We start from the raw sequence: 23,083 nt of genomic DNA, 5'->3' as shown, positions 1-23,083 counted from the left end.
AATCTGACACCAGGCAGCTGGTGAGTAATTTTTTTAACATTTAAATTATATTTCTTTTATATATTTTAAAGGCTATTTAATTTAAGAATGTAGGCATTTAGGAATGTACAGAATTTCAATTTAGCATTTTTTTCGTGATAAGAAAGGTCCTGAAGTATTTAACTACAGTATTACCATTATATTTAGTGATATATTACATTTCACAAGTTATTTCAGATAGGAATGCATAGTGCTGCACATGTACGGTACAGTATTTCAACTTGTACGTTGTTTTTTTCTGGGCAAGAACTGTGCGAAAGAACTTAACTCTGGTTTTAACATATGGGAACCTAAGATTCACTAGAAGTCGTTTCACTTAAGTCGTGATTTTCAGGAACGCAATCACAACTTTGAGTGAGGAATTACTGAGTAATTCCTTGTTTAAAGTTGTAGTTTCTGAAAAATGCAACTTTATATGAAACAGCTTCAGATTTTGCCATTACAACCAGTGTAAAATCTATATTTATATTATGTAGAACCTTTCCCATAAGGAAAATAAATTAAAACATTATACCCTGTAAGTTGAAATATTGTACATTCCTGAATTCACATATTTGTAAATGAAAACTTTAAAATATAATAAATATAAAAGAAATATGCTCACACTTTCTATTTATATCCTGCAGGCCGACTCTTTCCCTCTTGCCACTTCCCTGGCCAACTCTCCCACTTGCCCACTCCGTTCCTGAAACCTCGCTGTGAGCAAGGGCTTAGGCGATGGATGGCGAGAGGGAGGGAGGGAGTGAGAGGGGCTGCAAGTGGGAGGGTGGGGAGGGAAGCAGCGAGCAGGAGAATTGGGCAGGGAAACAGTGAGAGGAGGAGCGCTTCGGCCGGCGGGGGAGCGCCTCGGCCGGCGGGGGAGCGTCTCGGCCGGCGGGGGAGCGTCTCGGCCGGCGGGGGAGCGCCTCGGCCGGCGGGGGAGCGCCTCGGCCGGCGGGGGAGCGCCTCGGCCGGCGGGGGAGCGTCTCGGCCGGCGGGGGAGCGTCTCGGCCGGCGGCGGAGCGCTTCGGCCGGCAGGGGAGCGTCTTGGCCGGCGGGGGAGCGTCTCGGCCGGCGGGGGAGTGTCTCGGCCGGCGGGGGAACGCCTCAGGAGTAGGAGAGGTCACTCCAAATCTCTTCCACTCCCAATCGGGTCAAGCATGTTCCGTTAGTCCTACTTCGAAACGACGGTAAAGTGAAAGTCTTGGCGCTAAGTGTGCAAACTGGCCCTATTATATCTGCAGCTTGAAAGTAGAACGACACTGAAGGAAGCAACATAAAATAGGGCCTGACTATATCATAATTTAAGATTTGGGGATCTGTGATTACTAATCTATTTGCAAAGTGGTCCTTCGAGCAAAAACATTTCAGAGACACTGCTCTAGCCCAATGAGCTGTTGTTATATAACTTGAGTCTTGGCTGTTCAATTGTCATGACTTGAAGTTAAAAATAGTGATATGAAGTAACAAACCCCAGTTAAGTCAATATTCCAACACATATTTTGTCTAACGTTAAAATATATTAAGAATCTGTTCTTCTAGGTGTTTTAAAAAATTTTGTTTTTTTCTAGGCCGACTACTTGCAGCCTAAACTGTTGGGGATTCTGGCCTTTTTTAATATGCATCTACTGAGTTCCAGTGTTGGAATGAATGATAAAAAGATGGTAGGTAAATTCTTCACTGGCGTCATACGGTTTTCAGAGAAAGCTCTTTGAGGAACTTATACAAAATCAATTACTGATACCTTTTTCATATTTACAGGCTATGAATAGTTTAATGTCATTAGTGAAATTGATGGGACCAAAACACATTAGTTCAGTCCGGGTAAAGATGATGACCACCCTGAGGACAGGCCTGCGATATAGGGATGAATTTCCTGAATTGTGCTGCAGGTATGCTTTGAAATGCAGCTTTCACTTTGAATGAATGGAAACACAAAGTTGGATTTTATTGAAGTTCCAACATTTAAAAGAAAAACGATCCTTTTAAAATAAAAAAAATCCTGATTATAACTGATAAATAGAAATATTTCTTTGGAAGATTGCTTTGTATCTTTTTGTTTTCATTGGAAGGGCGTGGAATAGGATAATTTGTACCAAAGGGTATGCAATAGTTACAGTTTATACTTAAATTGAAGTTATTTAATTCAAATTATCTAAATTATTAATAGTTTTAATTTTAATACTTAGATTAAATTATTGGCTATTTCAAATTCTTTTAGTGCCAAAAATGACTGAACTATCAGGAACAGTTTGCAAACTTTGGAAAATGGCTTTTTTGTATGCCTTTGTCTAAGTTTGCTAATCAATTGTATTTTTAAAAAGCGTTTTAATTAGAAATGTTTTTACTTTGTCTCAATTTTGCCTTGTTAAATGCAGTTTGAGTCTCATTTAATGGAGTTTTCTCATTTCAGCACATTATTAATTTTTCCACCTTTTGTTCATTTTTTTCACATTTTATTATTTGTTTGTTGGAGGAACACAGTTTATAAAGAAAATGTAAAATGTAATGTTCTTTAAAAAAAAAAGCAGCAGTAGCAAAACAATTTGATTTTTCCAATAGTTTAGGATTGTTGAAATGAAGTTTGGAATTGTTTAAAGGGCTTTCAATAAAATAGTTATACTGTAGTAGGTTACAAGGAAAATGTATTTGGTACCTAAACCTCTCCTTCATTAACATACCTCGAGCACAAATTATTTGTTTCATTTACAGTAACAATAAAGATAAAAGTACATACACAGTCACTTACTGCTTTAGAGAATTTTGCGACATTTAGTCACTGATGAAATTCCTGTCTGCCAGTTTTAGAGAAAATGTCAGCAGGAGTATAAAGCAGTGTTTTGCCCACTCAACAATGGTGCTGGCATTTCATCAAAAATTAGCAAAGAGACGATGTCTCACTGCTTGCTGCTCGTAGGAAAACTGAACAAAACTGTGCACAATCAGTACAAGAACAACTGAGATTCTATTTAAAAAACATGTTTTGTCATATTAAACAAACATGGAAAATGTTGTGCGTTTGTGGTTTTCTCAGTGTTTCTATACTGCAGAGGACATTAATTCATTAGTACAATACTACCACCAGCAATATCATAAAATAAACAAGGTCATACTGCCGCTCAAGGCGATATGGTGAAGTGTTGCTTACCTGCATGTTAGCTTACTGCACATTTAATTATACTTGTTGTCTTCCTGAAAGTATATACCTTCTGGTACAATACATGCGTGTTACGTGGACACAAAGTGTCACATTGTGTAGCATATTCCTGTATTTCTAGCACGCTCAAGAAGACTTTCATTGCAAGTACAATTAATTTATTTTGAAACCATTACCTCTGCCGTCCCCCAAGGACCTATCCTTGGTGCCTTGGGGTCCTTCCTATTTCTCATCCTTGTGCTGCCTCTAGGCAGAATAATCAGAAAATAAAGCATTCGTTTTCATGTGTACTCTGATGACACCTAGCTCTACCTCACCACCAGCTCTCCTGACTTCTCCACTGTTACTCAATTATCAGTCTACTTTTCCAGTATCCAGTACTGGATGAGCAGAAATTTCTTCCAATTAAATATTTGATGACTGAAACAATTGTTTTCGGTCCCCACTCCAAACTCGGTTCCCTAACTACCAACTCCACCCCTTCCCTTGGTAAGTCTGAAGTTGACCCAGACTCTTCGCAACTTGCTGTCATATATGACCCCCTCGGGACCAGCTTCTGTTAACATATTTGGGTTATCACTAAGACTATCAATTCTATATCTGTAACATTGGCCGACTTGGCCCCTGCCCAAACTCATCTGCTGCGGAAACCCCCATCCATGCCTTTGTTACCTCTAGACTTAACCGTTCCAACAAACTCCTGACCAGCCTCTCATGTTCTACTCTCCATAAACTTGAGGTCATCCAAAACTGATGCCCATGTTCTTACTCACACCAAGTCCCTTTCACCAATCATCCCCGTGCTTGCTCACCTACTTTGACTCCCAATCGAGCAGTGCCTAGATTTTAAAATTCTCATCCTTATTTTCCATTCCCAGCATGGCCTCACTCCTCCCTATTTCTGTATTCTCTGGCCTCTCAACTCTCTGAGAATCTGTGCTCATCCAATTCTGGCCTCTTGAGCCTCCCCTAGTGCAAGTGGTGGACTTGCCTATAGCTACCTTGGCTCTAAGCTTTGAAATTCTGTCAATAAACCTCTCTGCATCTCTCTTCCTCCTTTAGAAACCATCTTAAACCCTACTTCTCACCAAGCTTAGGGCCATCTTCCCTAACAATGTTTTATGTGGCTAACTGCCAAATTTTGCTTTATAACTCTCCTGCTAAAGGCGTTATATAAATACAAGTTATTACCGTTGATAAATATGTGAATACAAGTTGAAACAAAATCAATTTTGGTACAACAGCCAGAAAACAAAAAGTCAGATGCAAATCTTGTCCATAAGTTCAACTATCTGCAATATTAAAACAATGAAGAAACAGTTGTAGAAATTAAACAAGATAGCAGATAGTGATACAAGACCAGCACATAGCAAGATGACCAAGGGAGTCTAAATTTGCTTCATTAAACCAAACATGGCTTCACTGTTATAATGCAATGGGATTGTCCTTCTTATATCCAATGCTGATAGAGAAGATGTGCCTTTTCCATGAACACCTGTGAACAATGAAGCAATTTATAGCCAGCATTGGTTATTTAAAAGAAAGCTTCAGAATACTAAAGAGCTGTTAGTGACAAGTAATAGAGGCTCTCAGTAGATGCCAATAGTTAAACTAGTCTAAGAGAATTTTATGGAATTCCAGGAGCAACAAAAACCTGGTAATTTCCCAGAAAGACAACAATACAAATGTTTGCCAGGATAATGGAATATTCAGAGAAAGCTAAAGGAAGTAAAGTAATGTAGCTTTGTGCATAATTTTTGCATTCTTTCCTCAACTGCTTTTTGCTCCATTTAGAGCACAAAGTGTTTGTTTTATAATCATATTCTCTTTTAACCGTAAAGTCATACTTGTCCCACAGGAGTACATGAACAATACTCTATTGTATAACATTGCCACTGAAGCCTGAGACAGCTATGTCAGCGAGTCACTCGCTGGCTCGTGCGGAGTTTCCTTGGTGATTGAGGGAGATACAAGGCTAGAAAAAAAAATCACACCTAAGTTTTCACATTTATTTTTATTTTCTATGTTCTGGCAACTGCAATGGTTTTCCAGCATGGAGACCGAGAGGGAATGGTATAGAGTGGAATCTTGAAATAACTCCTTTGCACTATCCAAGCACCTTAACCTTGTCTGTACTAAAATTTATCATTCTTATTTCTTGAGTGGATTTTTTTTTCCCCAGAGTTATTTTCTCTTTAGTTTTCCTGGTTTATTTTCTTTTTCATATAGGTTTAAAAGGTTTCTTATTTAATTGCATTCTGTTAATTAAACCCCTTGCTTTCAGAGCATGGGATTGTTTTGTGCGCTGCCTAGATCCCAGTTATCTGGGGGTCCTTCTCAGTCAAGTGATTGTAGCTCTGCTTCCTCTAATGTCCATTCAACCAAAGGAAACTGCTGGAATATTTCGCTACCTTATTGTGGAGAACAGGTAAATTAACTCTCACATTATTTGTTTGATTTTTTTAATTAATTTGGGTAACATTTAGGTTGTACTCGATGATCCAGATTTTGCAGTGGTAATAATGGTGGGACTGTCGATGTTTTCTGTCATTACTCCACTGAAACTGACAGCAACTTCAAGTGTCCTCCCATGCACAGTTAAACATGAGAAGTTGCGGCCAGTGCTTCTCTGTTCCTCCAGAAGGGGGCGCTGTTGAGGCACACACCCCCCACAGAATACAATCCCTCAGCAGTCAGCAAATTGATTAAAACTTTTAGGCTGCTCGTCTCGCTGTAAAAACGCTTGAAAACATTACACTAAAATAAAAGCAAAATACTGAGGCTGCTGGAAGTTTGAAATAAAAACAGAAAATGCTGGAGAAACTCAGCAGGCCCGGCAACATTTGTGCAGAGAGAAACAGAGTTAATGTTTCGAGTCCAATGTGACTCTTCAGAACTGAAGGAAGAGACTCGAAACATTAGCTCTGTTTCTCTCTCCACAGATGCTGCTAGACCTGCTGAGTTTTTCCAGCACTTTCTGTTTCTATTCTTGAAAAAGTTGCATCCTGTTGAATGAGGTGTAACTGAATTTTTAAAGCACACTAAGTTCACAATTACTGCTAAACACCATCTCTGCCCCGAAAAGCTAATTTTATATTTGTCGAATGTCAAGTTTCTCTGATAAGTTCCACATATTTTAAATAGTTTTTAAAAGCTTTTTAATTAATATTTTAGCTTCTATCTATTATCATTTTATTTTGCTATCTAAAAACTTAAATTAAAATTGAAGGGATTTAGTGCTTTTAACTTCCTGCTGTGTTGTCTGTGAGAATATTTCGGTGTGATTGGTCGCTTACCCTACTTGCTGACATCACTGCCACTGGATGCCTGGAGATCCTCTTGACTTGGTGCCAGATTTAAATTGCTGTCAGGAAAGGGAAGTCCACACCACAGAGATCACAAAATCTTTCTGGGCAGCTTTCTTTGAGGACAGGCGTCGCTTCATCGCTGACCACAAAATCCAGTATTATTGTTGTAAAAGGAATGTACTGATTGATGTAGAAGCATTTTCTTTGCTAACTTTATAATTAACAGATCAGGCACATACAGATCGGTGACCTCACCTCCCATTCTGCTCTGCCAACAAAGGCAACATCTTCACAGATCTAGGCCCATACTCTTAAACTGTCTACAAACAATCAACCTGCACCCTCCCCCACACCACTACTTTAAAGCTTACCTCTTCAACTTTGCCTTCAGCACCTCTATTAATTATTTTCGACTCAACTGTGAAGCACCTTGCAATATTTTGCTACAATGAAATAACTGTATAAATTCCAGTTGTGTTTGTTGCCATTATTTGTAGTATTATCACATAAACTATCCAGAAAAAAAAGACTCGCATTTACATAACACTTCTTATGACCACCAGACATCTCAAAGCACTTTACAACGGATGGAGTACTTTTGAAGTGTAGTCGCTGTTGTAATGTAGGAAACACAGCAGCCAAGTTGTGTGCAGTAAACTCCTACAAACAGCAATGTGATAATGATGATCCGTTTTTGTGATGTTGATTGAGGGAAAAATATTGGCCAGGATACCAGGATAACCCCCGTGCTGTTCTTTGAAATAATGCCATAGGATCTCTTGCATTCACTCAAGCAGGCAGTTGGGGCCTCGGAATAACTTCTCATGGGAAACACAATAGGTCTGACACTATTGTACTCCCTCAATACTGCACTGAAGTGCCAGCCTTGATTTTTATGCTCAAGGCCTGGAATGGGACTTGAACCCAGAACCTGATTCATGGGTTAGAGTCCTACTGGTTGAGTCACAGCTAACAAGGCATGTGTAGATGTAATCTAAGCAACTTTCTTTGTGGACATTTCAGAGCTGAAGTAAAAGATTTTCTCCATGAGATTTACTTTTTGCCAGAACACCCAGATTTTACTGAGATCCAGAAGGTTCTGCAAGATTATAGAAAGGTGAGCCTTTTACTTTAGTGTGCTAGTAACTGATCTACTGATTAAAATTTCACTAAAAATGTTGTAGCTAATTGACATAGGGATGAAGAATTATAAGCATTGAGCCTGAGAGTTAGTATCAGCATGCTATTTGATCATGTAGAATTACGCTAAGCCTGACCTATACTCGCCCATTGTCCACACACAAAAATACAGATCCAAGATCTAATCTCAAAACACCAAGTTAAGCATTTGTATAGGTCCTTAGAAACTCATACATTCGGACTGCCAGACACAGGATTAGTCCCCTCACCATCTGGTGTTACTAGGCTTTCACTACCTTAATGACACTGGGAATCAATCAATGAACTAGACTATTTGTGAATTAAACTTTGAAAATAATCCAGAAATATTCCTTCAGCCATCATGTAGTTAATAAACTTCAGAAGCTACTTTGAACTTTTTCTTGATTTCTTTGGTTAGGTGGTGTTAAAATTTGTGTCACTAATTTTTTGCTTTATGTGTGCTGTTTTATAGGAAACCTCTAAAAGTACAGATTTACAAACTGAACTGCAACTGTCTATGCGAGCTGTTCAGCATGAGAATGTAGATGTCCGTATACATGCACTGACCAGTTTGAAGGATACTTTATACAAGAAACAGGTACACAATTTCAAACTGATGGCTTTAAGCCTTTAATGCATTGTCTAATGCATATGATAAATTCAATATTAATTGTGGCAGAGGAACTTAACCTTGTAAATGATATGTCTTACAAGTTATGATATACATACTATGCATCATAACACCTTAAACAAAGAGAAAATAAAGTTTCTAACAAGTTTCTGTGGTTCCTTAGCATTGTGTCTATAGACAGGGTGATGTTTTAACATAAAGAAAAATTAATTACATTTGAAAATAGGAAAATTGTCATTAGATCCTTATTATTATATTTTAGGAACAATTGGTAAAACTTGCCACAGACAGTGAGACTGTAGAGCCTGTTATCTCTCAGTTGGTGATGGTGCTTCTGAAGGGTTGTCAAGATGCAAATGCACAAGCTAGACTTTTGTGTGGAGAGTGCCTTGGTGAGTTGGGTGCAATAGACCCTGGCCGATTGGACCTCATGACCAGTAACACAGAGGGAAAAAGCTCTACGTTTGTGGTAAGGAACCATTTGAATTTGAGCATCTTCTACTTCATCTCATACTAATTTAGGTCTAACCTAGAAAATTTATTATAAGATTCCATGTCTTACGAAACAACAGTGTTAGCAAGGATTCACAATGCATGCTGAACCACAGCATAAGACAGCACAGGTACCACTATGCAGAAATATCTACAGTATTACTTGCATTTTAAATGAATCGCTTCCAGTTGCTCGTGTTAAGTCAGAAGCTGCTGCTAGGTTTTGGCTGCAGGAGTACCTCCTCTTCCAGGAGAGCAAGAGATTCATTCACGTTTCCTGTCTTTTCTTGCACCCTCTCCCCTCACAAAAGGTTCTTTCTCTCTATTTCTTTCTGTCCTCTTTTTACTCTTCCCCTCCCCTCACTCTCTTCCTTCTGCTCACTGCATTCCTCTTCCTCCTCCAACCAACACCTCTTATTTCCTAGACTGCTGTGCTGAAATAAATAGTCCAGAATTAGCCTGTAGGAGGTCTGGCGCTGGTGCATCCTGCCCTTGTTTGCTCCAAGATTTTTCCTTTCCTCTCCTTTCCCTTTCACAGTTACTTTATTTCTCTCCAGATCTTTTTTTGCGTAACACATTTCTGCCTGTATTTTGTACTGCCATGGGTAGATTGGTGAAGGTAGAAGTAGAGCCCTTTCATCTGTCTCAGAGGGTAGAAAGACTTGGGCAGAATTCATTGCAGCCAGCATTAATACTTGCAGCGTATTGACTTGCAGGAGGAATGGTTGAAACAGATAGGCAATATCTGTTCTCTTTTCCAGGGATGGAATGTCTGATCCCAAAGGAAAAATCAGTATAATTCACCCATCTCAGTCAGTAAATACAAATAAGGTGTGGCTTGAGACTTGGGACTTTTTGGTTGGCAGTTGAGTTCTTAAATGATTGTGAGGGCCTGAATACTCAGAGTGGCTGAAAAGTGAAGAAATTTAACTGAACAGCACACATTAAAAACCTTCACTAAGTACTGGTGTGAGCATCTTGCTGACCAGGGGCTGATTCAGAAGATTATCCAGTCCTGAACTTGGGTGTACATGGTATAATTTCAGATGGGACCCTTAGTTTTATTAATAGAAGTAGGGGCATAGAGTACAAAAGCAAGGAAATTATGATAAACGGTTATAAAGCACTGGTTAGGCCTCAGCTGCCGTATTGTTCTCAATGTGGGCACTACCCTTTGGGTAGGATCTCAAGGCCCTGAGAGAGGGTTCAGAGAAGATTTCCTAAAATGGTACCAAGGACAAGGAGCTTCAGCTTGTGGAGAGAATGGAGAAACTAGTGTTGTTTTCTTAGGGCAGGGAAGTTTAGGAGGAGTTTTGATAGAGGTGTTCAAAATTGTGAACAGTCCGAGTGTACTAAAGGAGAAACTGCTTCCAGTGGCAGATGGCTCAGTAACCAGAGGATACAGCTTTAAGATGATAGATAAAAGAACTAGGTGTGGCAAGAGGAACTGGTTTATTGTGCAGCAGTTGTGGTGATCTGGAATGTATTGCTTGAAAGGGTGTTGGAAGCAGATTCAATAGTAAAGGGTGTTGGATAAATACTTGAAGGGAAACATCATAAGGCTATAGGGAAAGAGCAAGTGAGTGGGACTAATTGGATAGCTCTTTCAGAGAGCCCACACAGGCGTGATGGACAGACTGACCTCCTCCTGTGCTGTATTATTCTATGATTCTATTTAGCTTGTGTTCATTTGCTTGCATTTTCTGTTCATTTGTTCCACAAGAATATCAGCCAAAGCTGAAGAATTGATTGGCTTTTTAATTGAAGAACGCTTTAAGTAGTGTGCATGAGAGGCACGAGAAGAGGGCAAGAAAATAATAGACAATGGTTAAGAGGTAATCATAAACTTAGTGCACTTTAAAAGGGTACTATTAATTTTTAAGGCATTTTTTTAGCTCCAATTCACTAAAAATTGGTGCATAATGTCTGCTGGGGTGAACTGCTATCTGAAGTTATTTGAAAAATCAGGTTTTGACTCAAGAGTCTTTAGTTGCTTGAAGTTCCTTTTAAGAAAGTTAGAGTGACTCATTTATTTTATTAAAATGAACTGAATTTCCATTGTATTAATTGAAGTGATAAAAAGTAAAAGTATGACTTGCAGTAAATGCACTTGTTGTTTTGCAATACCTTTTACGACAGGCTGGTGTGGAGGACCCCAATTTTGCCCATCATTTGTTGATAGAGCTGACAAGAGCCTTCCTTGCTTATGCAGATAACGTTCGAGCTCAGGACTCAGCTGCTTATGCCATTCAGGTATGGAAACAGCTGCCTGTCTGTACAGACTTGGCAGAGAGGTTTATGTAATAATGAGCCAGGTTATTTTTAGAGAGAGGATATTAATTAACTTCTTTCTGAAATTGTTTTGCAGAAGGAGCAGGGTAGAGTTAATAGCAAACTATGGAGCAGGGAAGAAATATAAATTATGGCAAGCAATAAAAACACATTCGTGATTAGGAGTGAACATACTTTTGTGGAGTGTGATGCATTTAACCACCAGTTGTGTTTACTAGATCAGTTACTTGGCTTTCTGTAGCGTCAGCAAAGAGAATGCTTCAGCCTTGACCTTGTCACCCTTGGCTAAAAAGAGCTGTTTTATCTAGCAAAAACATACAGAACATAAACATAAAATAACAAATGGTTCGTAAAGTGCAAATTGGTGATGTGTGTATTTTGTTTTAAGAAACTATTTATAAATTTCATAATTTCTATTTTTGCCACTTCTCCCACTCTCCAACCCACCCTCCCCGCTCCCCAAAGTGTTAGAGTTCCTAGTAGTGTATGGTTTCACAAATTATGCTTGGGAGATTTTGTGGTGGCATTTGACTGCTGAGAAGAGTGCGCTAGAGCCAAGATCTCTCCTGGTGTCCCCATACATACAGCATATGTGTGGCATCCAAGATATTGGCCAGGGGAGGGCAGCGAGCAGGGATGTGATGGTTGAATGGCTTCCTTCTGTACTGCAAATATATGGAATTCATTGGATTATGTCAGTGGAAATATGGCAAGCTTTCTCCTTCCAGGTGTGCTGAGGCAAATATACTGCCTGTTAGTCGAAAAGTTCCACTAAACCAAGCACAGACTGGGAATCAAACTTGAGAGGGTTTGGTTTATGTGGTTCAGCTACACGACGCTTTTACCAACTGAATATCCACAGATCAAAAGGAACTATATTTGAATAAAATGATCTGGATTTCCTTGTTACTGCAAAATGGCATCTAATTGGTAATTAGGAGCAGAGTTATTGCAAATGGCAAGGAGTTGAGGTTGCGGCTAGATATAATTCGCTGGACTATCTGAAGTTAGCAATTGACATTTCTGAGCTAGGTAATTGAATGTGACTAATGTTAGAGTTGCAATTTGTAACTTTGTACACACTGCAGTTGAATCCCATCGAGAGGTATTTCTATTGGGAGCAGTTGGGCTAAGGGTTACTATTGTTTCAGTGGACCAACTGGGAACTGTAATTGTCATCACCTTAACAGGTGCCACCAGTATGATCAAATAATAGGCCAAATCTTCCGGCCTCTGGATCATTGGAGTCCGGACGTGTGACTGAAGGTGCACATTGGGATCCTGTGAAAGTCCTGACCCATGGACCTATGTGGGAATTGCCCAGGAAGTTTCAACTTCCAGTGGTTAATTGACCTGCTCTGAGTTAGAGTTAGAGACTTTGGACAGTTCCACAGTACTTAACTGAATAGTTACCCAGAAAACGCTAGACAGATTGAAACGTGGGTAACTCCAGAACTGAACCCTTAATCTCTCACACTGACCTCCTGACAATGCCCCTCCCCCCCCGACTTGACTAGCCCCCTGACCCGACTATCCCATCCTGACCCGACTAAACTCTCCCCCCCCCGCCCCAACTGACCACCCGACTACTACCCTTAACCAGATCTGCAGAGCTGACCACCCTCGCAACCCCACTACTGACCACCTGACTATCCCACCCCCTGACCAGACTTGACTATCCTCCTGACCAGACCTGAGTACCCCTCCCAACCTGACTGCCCACCTTCCCACCCTAGCCACCCTAACCATTCACTCATTCATCCAGCCGCCCACTCACTCATCCATTCAGTAACATGCAAAGACTGGACATTTAAACTTACCATATGGCAGCTAATGCCATAAAAACGGGGCGTCTCCTGTCTTCCCCCGACTCTGCAATGATGGAGTTCCCCGAGGGAAGCTACGTTGCACCTTTTTGGGAAAGCGGACTCGGAAGGCCCTGGAAGAAATGCAAAGCAGCATCGGGTCAGGGGAATTTATGAGCGCAGTGGCACCCCACATCTCATTGCCACTGCTTAGAAGTCACAGGCCACTATCTCTCAGAAACTGTAGCTGGTGGAAATAGGAGTGCTTGGTAAGCGATTACCTTTAACATTTCATGGGTTTTGGCAGTGCGGTTGAAGTGTGGGGACATTTTGCTAAAGGTTAACAAAATTGAACTTTCAGGAGCTGCTACAGATTTATAAATGTAAAGAAGGGAAAACCGATTGCCCAGGACGTAGGTTGTGGAGGAGCTTTCCAGAGCATGTGCAAGAAATCTTGGAGCCTCATCTAAATACCAGGTCTGCAGTATTCTCTTGGCACTTTTCCAAGCAATTTGACTGAATTGAAGGTGTGTTTTGTTCACAGTTGCAATTTTTAAGTGTTGCTCAGCAGTGGAAATTGGGAAAGAACTTCACCTACACTTCTCAGTGTAAATTTACGGGTAATCACCAGGTGAAGTTTACACATGGCTCAGGGTTACTTAATCTTGATACTTTTTCTCTGTTTTTGTGAGAAATCCTTTTTTTTTGCTCATTGCCTACAGCTAAAATCCATTTTTAAAAAAAAATTATTAATCAAGGAAGTGTTTAAGCGATAAAGTAAATTTTGCCCATAACTTCTTTAAAAAAAGGTTTCACAGTAAGATTGTTATTGAAAATTAATGTATAGTTTTTCAGATATTAAGATGCACATATTTTAAACAAAAGGCAGTTGTTTTGCTTTTAAAGGTATAAAAGCTCTCAGAAGACTTGCAATTGGGTCAGCATTAAGAAGCCATTTTATCTTGGCAAACATGACAGAAATTTTGCAGAGTGGTCAGCAACATGGGCAGGATACCTTACAACCAAGGTGAGCATGTTGATGAGATTGGAATAAGAAAAGGCTATTCAGAGGACTTATCTTGTCTGTTATTTAGATCTACATGGAGGACTAATTAATAACACCTAAGTAGTTTGCTCATGTAATATTTTCTGCAAATGTAGATGCTGGAACCTTTACTGAGTTAAAGTAAGGAGCAGTTCCAATACAATGTAAACGTTAGAGCCGTCGCTCCACCTTTGTACATCCATTTTAGTCTTGCATAACATCAAAAGGTCATGTTCCTATCAAAATTTACTTGATTTGTCCCAGTAGGGGCATAAAATCTTCAAACAGTCTGTGAAATAACATTCTTGAATTATGGAATTATTATGGGATTATGATCCATGGTTAGAGTGAAAAGTGCACTGTTTTCTGATAGGTGCTATATCCAAATGTCGCTGTAGTAGCCTATGATGCTCCTACCTCATCACCAACTGCCCCGCCTCTGCAGTTTGTGTTTGATAGCTTGTTGCAATCCATTTTAAAGTTTAAACATACACCATAAATTGTTTACCTGTAATGGCTGTTCAGTGACTTCATAAACTAATGATTTAAACTTGAATTTGTAGAAAGAGCCCATAAAGAACTCATTTTCAAAGACAAAAACAATGTCTGGAATTGTCAGTTCTTTTAGCTGCAGATTTAATACATGTTTAAGTAAATATCCTGTTGTGTGTTCTTTCAGGTTCGACATGAGCTAGCCAGAAAAGTATTTGACTGTTGCAGTTTTATTACAAAACATGACTTTAAAGTGACAATCTATCTGCTACCTCATATTCTAGTCTACGTTTTGCTTGGGTGTAATGAAGAGGATCAACGTGAAGTAAGAAGCCAGTAACTATATGCAAATGCCTGTGGTTAATATATATTTAACAGATCATGCTTTATGATGATCACAGCCTGCTTTAGTTTTCCACAAGAACCATAGCTATAAAACATTATATATTACTCAGCCAGTTCTATGTTAAGAAGAGAAAAATATATATTTCTTATCAAACATTATTAGATTTCAAGTACATATTGGTCATGCTCTGGGAGCTAACCCAAAGTGTACCCATTCAGCAGTCCCTTCCTTGTTTTAGTGTATAAAAATGCAGTGAAGTTTACCTGGATCAGGCCATCTTCATCCAATGTCCAGGCTTTTGATTGGCAGAAACAAAAGACATAAGTACATTACATAATTACATCAGTCCATGCATAAAGAATTCCAAATCTTAAATTTGAGCAAATGGGAAGGAAAATATTGGCTAGGATATATTTACAAAAACAATATAAATTTTTTTTTAAAAGACAATTAGATGAAAATAAAACCAGGGTGAATAGAATTGAAGTTTTAAATTAAAGTTGTTTTAATTGTTTGTTTTAGTCCTGGAAGGTTAATTTACAAAATAAATCTGCTTCTAACCTTGCAGCAGTTTTATTACTGAATAATTGTTTAACATGGTGTGCAAGATAAAATTTTATGAGATTGTCCAGAGACTCATTTCTTGAATCTATTGGCAATCTTAGAGCTAAAATGTTGAGCATAAAAAGCTAGTAATCAATATTGAGTTTAGCTTCAGTCTGATCAAACCCTGTGCTGGAAGATTTAATTGGTTTTGTTTTGCGTCTAGTTGAAAATGGACGGTAAATAGTTCTTGTGAAGAAACTTTTTATTTCTTCTGCAGGTGTATTCAGAGATGATGGCTGTCCTAAAGCATGATGAGGCTTCGGATAGGAGGTTGCAGGACAGTGCATCAGATCTTAGTCAGTTGAGTACGCAGACTGTTTTCTCTATGTTGGATCATCTTGCACAGTGGTCCAGGCACAAATTACAGGCTCTGAGCTCGGAGAAAAGTGGTAGCAGATCCAGCAGGGACCGAGGGGGCCCTAATGGTGAGTCTCTAAAAGATAACACACTTTTTTTTTTGTTTTAATTCATTCATGGGCTGTGGGCGTCGCTGGCTAGGCCAGCATTTATTTCCTATCGCTAATTTCCCTTGTTCAGAGGCATTTAAGAGTCAACCACATTGCTGTGGGTCTGGAGTCACATGTCGGCCAGACCTGGTAAGGACAACAGATTTCCTTCCTTAAAGGGCATTAGTGAACCAGATGGGTTTTTACAACAATCGACAATGGTTTCATTGTCATCATTAGACTTTTAATTCCAGATTTTTATTGAATTCAAATTTCACCATCTGCTGCGGTGGGATTTGAACCTGGGTCCCCAGAGCATTACCCTGGGTCTCTGGAATACTAGTGAGTGACAATACCACTATGTCACAGCCTTGCAACAATAAAGCGCTGCGGGGAGCCAGCAGCTCTGGTTGCTCAGAAGCTGTGGGCAGAATTGTTAGAACGGTATGCGGGCACGTGCCCAACCCAATCAGATACAAAATCGCGCGAGATAGCGCCTGGCGAGAGTCCCCACGTCATCCTGCGCTTGCCCAATATTTCAGTCGGTGGGCTTGCGCAAAAATCGGAAGCGCGCCCGCCGACAACTAAGAGCCAATTAGTGTAATTAAAGTTGCACTTGCCTCCGATTTTTCATGGCCCGTCTAACCTTACGGTTGGTGGACGGGCGAATCAGCCAGGCGGACTTTGCATTTCTCCCTTGGATGAGGTTTCCATTAGTAAATTTTAAAAAATCTATGGACAGCATTTTTATTACGTATATCTTCAGGTGGCTGATTGTGATGCGCGGACATTTTCTTCCTAATTTTAAAAACTTTTTTTTATTGGTTTTAAAGTCTTCAGTTCCCTGAGACAGCTCCTTGCCTTCAGGGAACTTTCTGTCAGCGCACACCCATGTCCACACTTACATCAGTGCCTGCTCTGCTCCTGTCCCCACCCCAGCAGCGCTGAGCATTTCAACGCGCACTTCAATGTGGCAGGCCATTAATTGGCCAGCCAGCGTGAAATTGCAGTCGGGGGCCAATTGTGGTCGGTGGTCCACTCCCCAGCCGATCCCAGGCCTGCCAATCGAGCCCACCTGCCAACCTAAGAACCCTGCCCTATCTGTGTGAGACATGTCTAGCCATTTCAAAATGTTAAGTACACTTGACCATTTAAAAATAAATCATTAGATGTAATTGTGGTCACAACTGCAGATTGTTACTTTATTAACTTGCAGTAATTGTAATTAGTAGTTTATTGTGCATCAACTGTGAATGGAGCTTTCTGGCTGTTGATGCCCACCTGCCAATGATTAGTTGCCAAAAAGCAGTGAGGAAGTAAAATTGCTTCAACAAAGTCCAAAAGGTGCAGTTAAATAAATGGATAGAAGTGAATCATTTTAATGTAATAATCTTGGGTGAATAATATGGGGGCGTGGACGGAAGGCCCCCCTATTCCCCGGTAACCACGTCAGCGTGAAACCAACTGACTCCATGCCGAGCAGCCTCGCAATAATAAAGCGCTGGGGGGGGGTGGGGGGGAGCGGCTGGCAGCCCCATCAGTCACAGCAGTGCCAGGAGGGCATTAGCGGCAGCTGCCAGGACTACAGCTGAAGAGAGGAACCCAAGACTAGGATCCCCAGAACAGGTAAGTCCAGGGTCTTGGGCCAGGAGAGCTTGGGAGCATTAGGGAAGGGGCAGTGGCGGAGAGAAGAGAGGGAGCAGTTAGCAAGGTGGGGGGTGGGGTACAGTCTAAAGGGGGCTGCCACTTTCCGCCCTTCAACCAGAGATTAAAATTTGGGCTTCCTGCTGCAGCCCTGCTGCCCACACCAAACATATTATGGCGTGGGCAGCGTGTTATTAGGCTCAATAAAAGGCTCCTTCGACAGCACCTTCCAAACCCACAACCGCTACCATCTAGAAGTTCAAGAGCAGCAAATAGATGGGAACACCACCACCTGGAAGTTCCCCTCCAAGCCACCCACCATCCTGACTTGGAAATCTATCACCGTTCCTTCACTGTTGCTGGGTCAAAATCCTGGAACTCTTTTCTTAACAGTACTGTGGGTGTACCTGCACCACATGGTTCAAGAAGGCAGCTCACCACCACCTTGCTAAAGGCAACTTGGGATGGGCAATAAATGCTGGCCCAGCCAGCAAAGCCCACATCCTGTGAACGACTAAAAAAACAAGATAACAAGCTTAATTGACCCTGAAATGGTAATTTTAATATGGCAGGCAGGCTGCCGATTTCAGTGCCCACCCGCACATGCCCCCGTGCTATGGGGTGATTGGGAAGATGGTGAGATGGGTGCCCACACCATTTTTCATGCTCTCTTCTCCCCCCCCCCCCCAACACCCCCAGTGGGAAACGCACCTACCAGGGTATGTAAAATTCAGTCCCTTATTTCAGAGTTTAGATGACTATCCTCACTTTATCCGAACCTCTGGGTGAGATTATATGTATGTACTCACTCCCAGGTATCTGTTATTCTCTCTAGGAACATACACACTGGAACAGTAACTTATGTTACTGGCTGTTATGTGTCAATACACTGTATTTAGTTCTGCCATTGTGTGATAAATCCTGATTTAGTTTCAAGCTCTTGTTGATTGTTATGCATTGCTAGATAGGAGAATTACTGTTGAATTGCAAACAGATAGTACCATTGTATTGTGCATGTCTGTCCTGCTTGTCACATCTCAGTTGATTGTAATCAGTATTGTATGATTCCTTCGTAAGAGCTTCATGCTGTGTTTTTCCCCCATTTTCATAAAGGTATTAATTGCATTGATCACTTCTTTACAAATTCTAATCTTAAAAATCAGCCATAATGTCTGGGAGAGAAATTTAAAAATATGTTTTTCCCAAAAGTAAGAAGCTTTGTTCCCAAACTGTCAAAATGAGATGGATTTTATTCTAAAAGCTCAAAAAAGCTTCACACCGCAATGAATAGTAACTATCATGTTGAGAACTGCACGCTTTGCATAGGTTTACACTTGCACTTTTAAAATCTTTGACTGAAATTAGTTTAGGGTATGATTGTAAAAGTGGTAAGAGCTTTCATTTATCAATGTAACATTCCAACACTTTTGAATGTTGGTTAAATTCAATGGCTAATAATCTTCCTGCTACCGCGCACGCTTGATGCATCGTTATGTATGAAATTCAGTCACATGATCATCTCAGCTAACTAGTACATAAGCATAAATAAATCTATTATATGTCTCTGGCCTTGGGAGAAGGACAGGAGTAACTGGAAACCAGATTTTTTTTAATATATCATGCATCGCTGAAGGGAGATTAGTGATGACATGAGAACTCTGGTGTGCTATCAGAACAGCTATTGTTTCACAAAGAAGGGCAATGCTAATAAGCAGGTGCAGTATGTAGATTTGGTTAATCTCACTGTTGATTGATGGATGCTAACTAAAAAAAAACTTGACTAATGCAGTGAAGTCGATTGAAATTTTTACGCAAATTCTGCGGAAATTAATTAAGAAAAAATAGTGTTCAGCACATCTTTAATGTACAGAATACTATTGCAATAAAGTGCAGTTGCCTACCATAAGGCTGTTTATGTTTTTTTACAGTTTCAAGCTCCGAGTACAAGGAGTATAAAAATGTCACTTCTTTCCTGGACCTCATACCCCAGGATGCTCTTGCTGTCGCTTCTTTTCGATCCAAGGCTTATACTCGAGCAGTGATGCACTTTGAATCCTTCATCACAGAAAAGAAAGAGAACATTCAGCAGCATCTTGGATTTTTGCAGGTCAAAGAAGTAGATAAGTAATAGAAATTTCCAAAATGATCGGTGCTTGAGAAATTTTGAAGTGTTTTGTTTCATGAAATATCAGAGACTCAAAGAAATCTCTTCTAAACTTATGTTCGACCTAAAAAACATAAAGCACATTCCAGCATTCTGTGTACAATTAGATTCTGTGATCTCTGATAGATCATTGTTTATGGTATGAAAACCTTTTAAAGAACTGTAATCCTCTTATAACTCACTCTCCACTATAGTGTATTGTTCTTTTAATAACATTATCAATGGTTTCTGTTTAATACAAAACAGAATGACATGCATTTATTGTATGATTCTCAATGGCAACCTTAATGAGCAGGTGCAGTGTGTAGAAAAGGTTAATGACCTATTTAATTCATGCATAATGACAACAATAACAACAAAAACTAGTGCAATAAAGTTGATAAAAAGGCATAGAAATTATTTGCAAAACATTAAGGGCAATTTTCTTGTTCCAAATACAGAAACTATATGCAGCAATGCATGAACCAGATGGAGTAGCTGGAGTTAGTGCAATCCGTAAAGGAGAGCGATCTCTCAGGGAGCAAATTTTAGAACATGAGAGCAGTGGACTGCTCAGAGATGCCACAGCTTGCTATGACAGAGCTATTCAGTTGGAACCTGATGAGGTAAATGCCAAATAAAACAAATCCAAGATAAATTACTGTACACTGTGAGGCCCACTTTATTTTTTTGATACATAATTGAAACTAGAATTTTTTTAAACATTGAAGTATGAAGATCAATGTCAGTTTACAAATTTTAAATTGCAAATTGATTATGCCTGGTCTCTGTGACTCAGTAGGTAAATGAACTGTCTGATATGGCTCTGAGCCATGCAGATTAGGCAGGTCCAAGGTTTGGCCCCTTGTTGGAGCTTAGTTAACTGATGTCAACCAGAGTATCGGTAGAGGTGTTACAATATCTCTAAGCTAGCTATGATTAGAACTAGCCACAGGTACTGCTGGTTGGTACACATGGACGGTTTGCGGGTGAAGACACGATCTGGCTTGGCGTGTGATTTTTATCTTCTCTTGGTCTGTGGCCATTCACTGTCTGAACTCTGGAACAGCTTTTTTGAGCAAGGTATTTGGAGGACTGCTGATGTGATCAATAACGCTTTCCAATTACTTCTTTTCCACCCCACTGGCATCCTTTATGGGAAAAGACCTGGCTTTTATCCAGCATCTCCACAGTGAGAGTACAATAGAAATAAAGAACCACGTTATCTGTGACTTAATTCTATTCAATTTTTGATGTGTATATATGTAATCATGGTAACCTAAGTAATGCTTATTATATGGTTTCTGAAAGAAATGGTTTGAAAGTGACTTTCTTTTGTCTTAAATCAGATTATTCATTATCATGGATTGATGAAGTCTATGCTTGGGCTTGGCCAGTTGTCCACAGTAATCACTCAGGCTAATGGAGTGCTTGCAAGCAGGTATAATCTACTGAGCTTTTTAAATCCGTTGCTTTTGGAAATAGTTAAAATTGCTGAAAGCATATTCAGGTTACATATTTTTAATAATATTTTTTGACAGTCAAGTTCCGTTGATTACCCAATAAATATCAAGGGTATAGATAACATTTGAGAGATAAGTGTTCTGGTCCCTTGATTACCCCAGGCTAATAATAATAATAAAAAATTGGAACAGACATTGTATGGTATTCATTGTGAAGGATGTGGTTTAGTATCAGAATACTGATTACCTTCTCCTCCATGAAAGCTATTATGGAATGTATGCTGATTTAATATAAAAAATGTTATTTTAATTTTTGAATTCATTTTGTTCAATTTAAGTGCAAACAAACTATTTGAAACTTTAGAGTCGATATTTGGTTTTAAAATCATAACTTGTTAAAAAAAAAACCAAATTTTATTTTTCACAGTCAAAAAAATTATAAAATGCAGTTTACACTATGACTAGACAAATGCAAGAAAGTCCAATTTTACATTGGGTACATGGTAACTGTTCGTAAAGAAATAATGTTTAAGTTGCTTCTGATTCCCAAGTCCTTATGCAAACTACTACTTTCCTTCAACAAGAGCAGCCATAATCAATCCACAAACTAGAACCATAGAACACTACAGCACGGAAAACAGGCCATTTGGCCCTTCTAGTCTGTGCCGAAATATTATTCCGCTAATCCCATTGACCTGCACCCAGTCCATAACCCTCCAGACCTCTCCCATCCATGTATCTATCCAATTTATTCTTAAAACTTAAGAGTGAGCCTGCATTTACCACGTCAGATGGCAGCTCATTCCACACTCTCACCACTCTCTGAGTGAAGAAGTTCCCCCGAATCCTTTCCTCTTTCACCCTAAAACCATGTCCTCTCATATTTATCTCTCCTAATCTAAGTGGAAAGAGCCTACTCGCATTTACTCTGTCTATATCCCTCATAATTTTGTAAACTTCTATCAAATCTCCCCTCATCCTTCTACGCTCCAAGGAATAAAGTCCTAACCTGTTTAATCTTTCCCTGTAACTCAACTCCTTAAGACCCGGCAACATCCTAGTAAATCTTCTCTGCACTCTTTCAATCTTACTGATATCCTTCCTGTAGTTAGGTGACCAGAACTGCACACAATACTCCAAAGTTGGCCTCACCAATGCCTTATACAACCTCACCATAACATCCCAACTCCTATACTCAATACTTTGATTTATGAAGGCCAGTATGCCAAAAGCTTTCTTTACAACCCTGTCTACCTGTGACGCCACTTTCAGGGAATTATGTATCTGAACTCCCAGATCCCTTTGTTCCTCCGCACTTCTCAGTGCCCTACCATTTATTTTGTATGTCCTACCTTGGTTTGTCCTTCCAAAATGCAACACCTCACACTTTTCTGCATTAAATTCCATTTGCCATTTTCTGGCCCATTTTTCCAGTTGGTCCAGATCCTTTGAAAGCCTTCCTCGCTGTCCACAACGCCTCCAATCTTAGTGTCATCTGCAAACTTGCTGATCCAATTTACCACATTATCATCCAAATCATTGATATAGACAACAAACAACAATGGTCCCAGCACAGATCCCTGAGGCACACCACTAGTCACAGACCTCCAGTCTGAGAAGCAATCATCCACTACCACTCTCTGTCTTCTCCCACACAGCCAATTTCGAATCCAGTTTACAACCTCTCCATGGATACCAAGTGTCTGAACCTTCTGAACTAACCTCCCATGTGGGACCTTGTCAAAGGCCTTACTAAAGTCCATGTAGACAGCATCCACAGCCTTTCCTTCATCTACTTTCTTGGTAACCTCCTCAAAAAACTCTACAAGGTTCGTTAAACACGACCTACCATGCACAAAGCCATGCTGACTATCCTTAATCAGCCCTTGGCTGTCCAAATAATTGTATATCCGATCTCTCAGAACACCTTCCAATAATTTACCTACTACTGACGTCAGGCTCACTGGCCTGTAATTACCTGGTTTATTTTTGGAGCCTTCTTTAAACAACGGAACAGCATGAGCTACCCTCCAA

The 23,083-nt window shown here is 40.0% G+C and overlaps 1 protein-coding gene across 1 annotated transcript in view; it reads left to right on the top strand.

Annotated features, from left to right (window-relative positions):
- The window catches only part of atr (ATR checkpoint kinase), a 105,446-nt gene that overhangs the window by 41,586 nt on the left and 40,777 nt on the right, over window positions 1-23,083 (top strand). Inside the window, exons 17-30 of the mRNA XM_078564191.1 lie at window positions 1,590-1,682; window positions 1,780-1,910; window positions 5,460-5,603; window positions 7,507-7,600; window positions 8,117-8,242; window positions 8,538-8,744; window positions 10,907-11,020; window positions 13,226-13,341; window positions 13,771-13,891; window positions 14,589-14,726; window positions 15,571-15,778; window positions 19,372-19,550; window positions 20,048-20,212; window positions 20,936-21,027. Coding sequence (XP_078420317.1) covers window positions 1,590-1,682; window positions 1,780-1,910; window positions 5,460-5,603; window positions 7,507-7,600; window positions 8,117-8,242; window positions 8,538-8,744; window positions 10,907-11,020; window positions 13,226-13,341; window positions 13,771-13,891; window positions 14,589-14,726; window positions 15,571-15,778; window positions 19,372-19,550; window positions 20,048-20,212; window positions 20,936-21,027 — 1,928 coding nt within the window. The remainder of the gene's footprint in view (window positions 1-1,589; window positions 1,683-1,779; window positions 1,911-5,459; window positions 5,604-7,506; window positions 7,601-8,116; window positions 8,243-8,537; window positions 8,745-10,906; window positions 11,021-13,225; window positions 13,342-13,770; window positions 13,892-14,588; window positions 14,727-15,570; window positions 15,779-19,371; window positions 19,551-20,047; window positions 20,213-20,935; window positions 21,028-23,083) is intronic.

This window comes from Cetorhinus maximus, chromosome 19, assembly GCF_964194155.1.
Source record: "Cetorhinus maximus chromosome 19, sCetMax3.hap1.1, whole genome shotgun sequence".
NCBI classification, from domain to species: Eukaryota; Metazoa; Chordata; class Chondrichthyes; order Lamniformes; family Cetorhinidae; genus Cetorhinus; species Cetorhinus maximus.
Note: the sequence above shows the minus strand (reverse complement) of the source record. Positions and strands in the feature narration are given on the sequence as shown.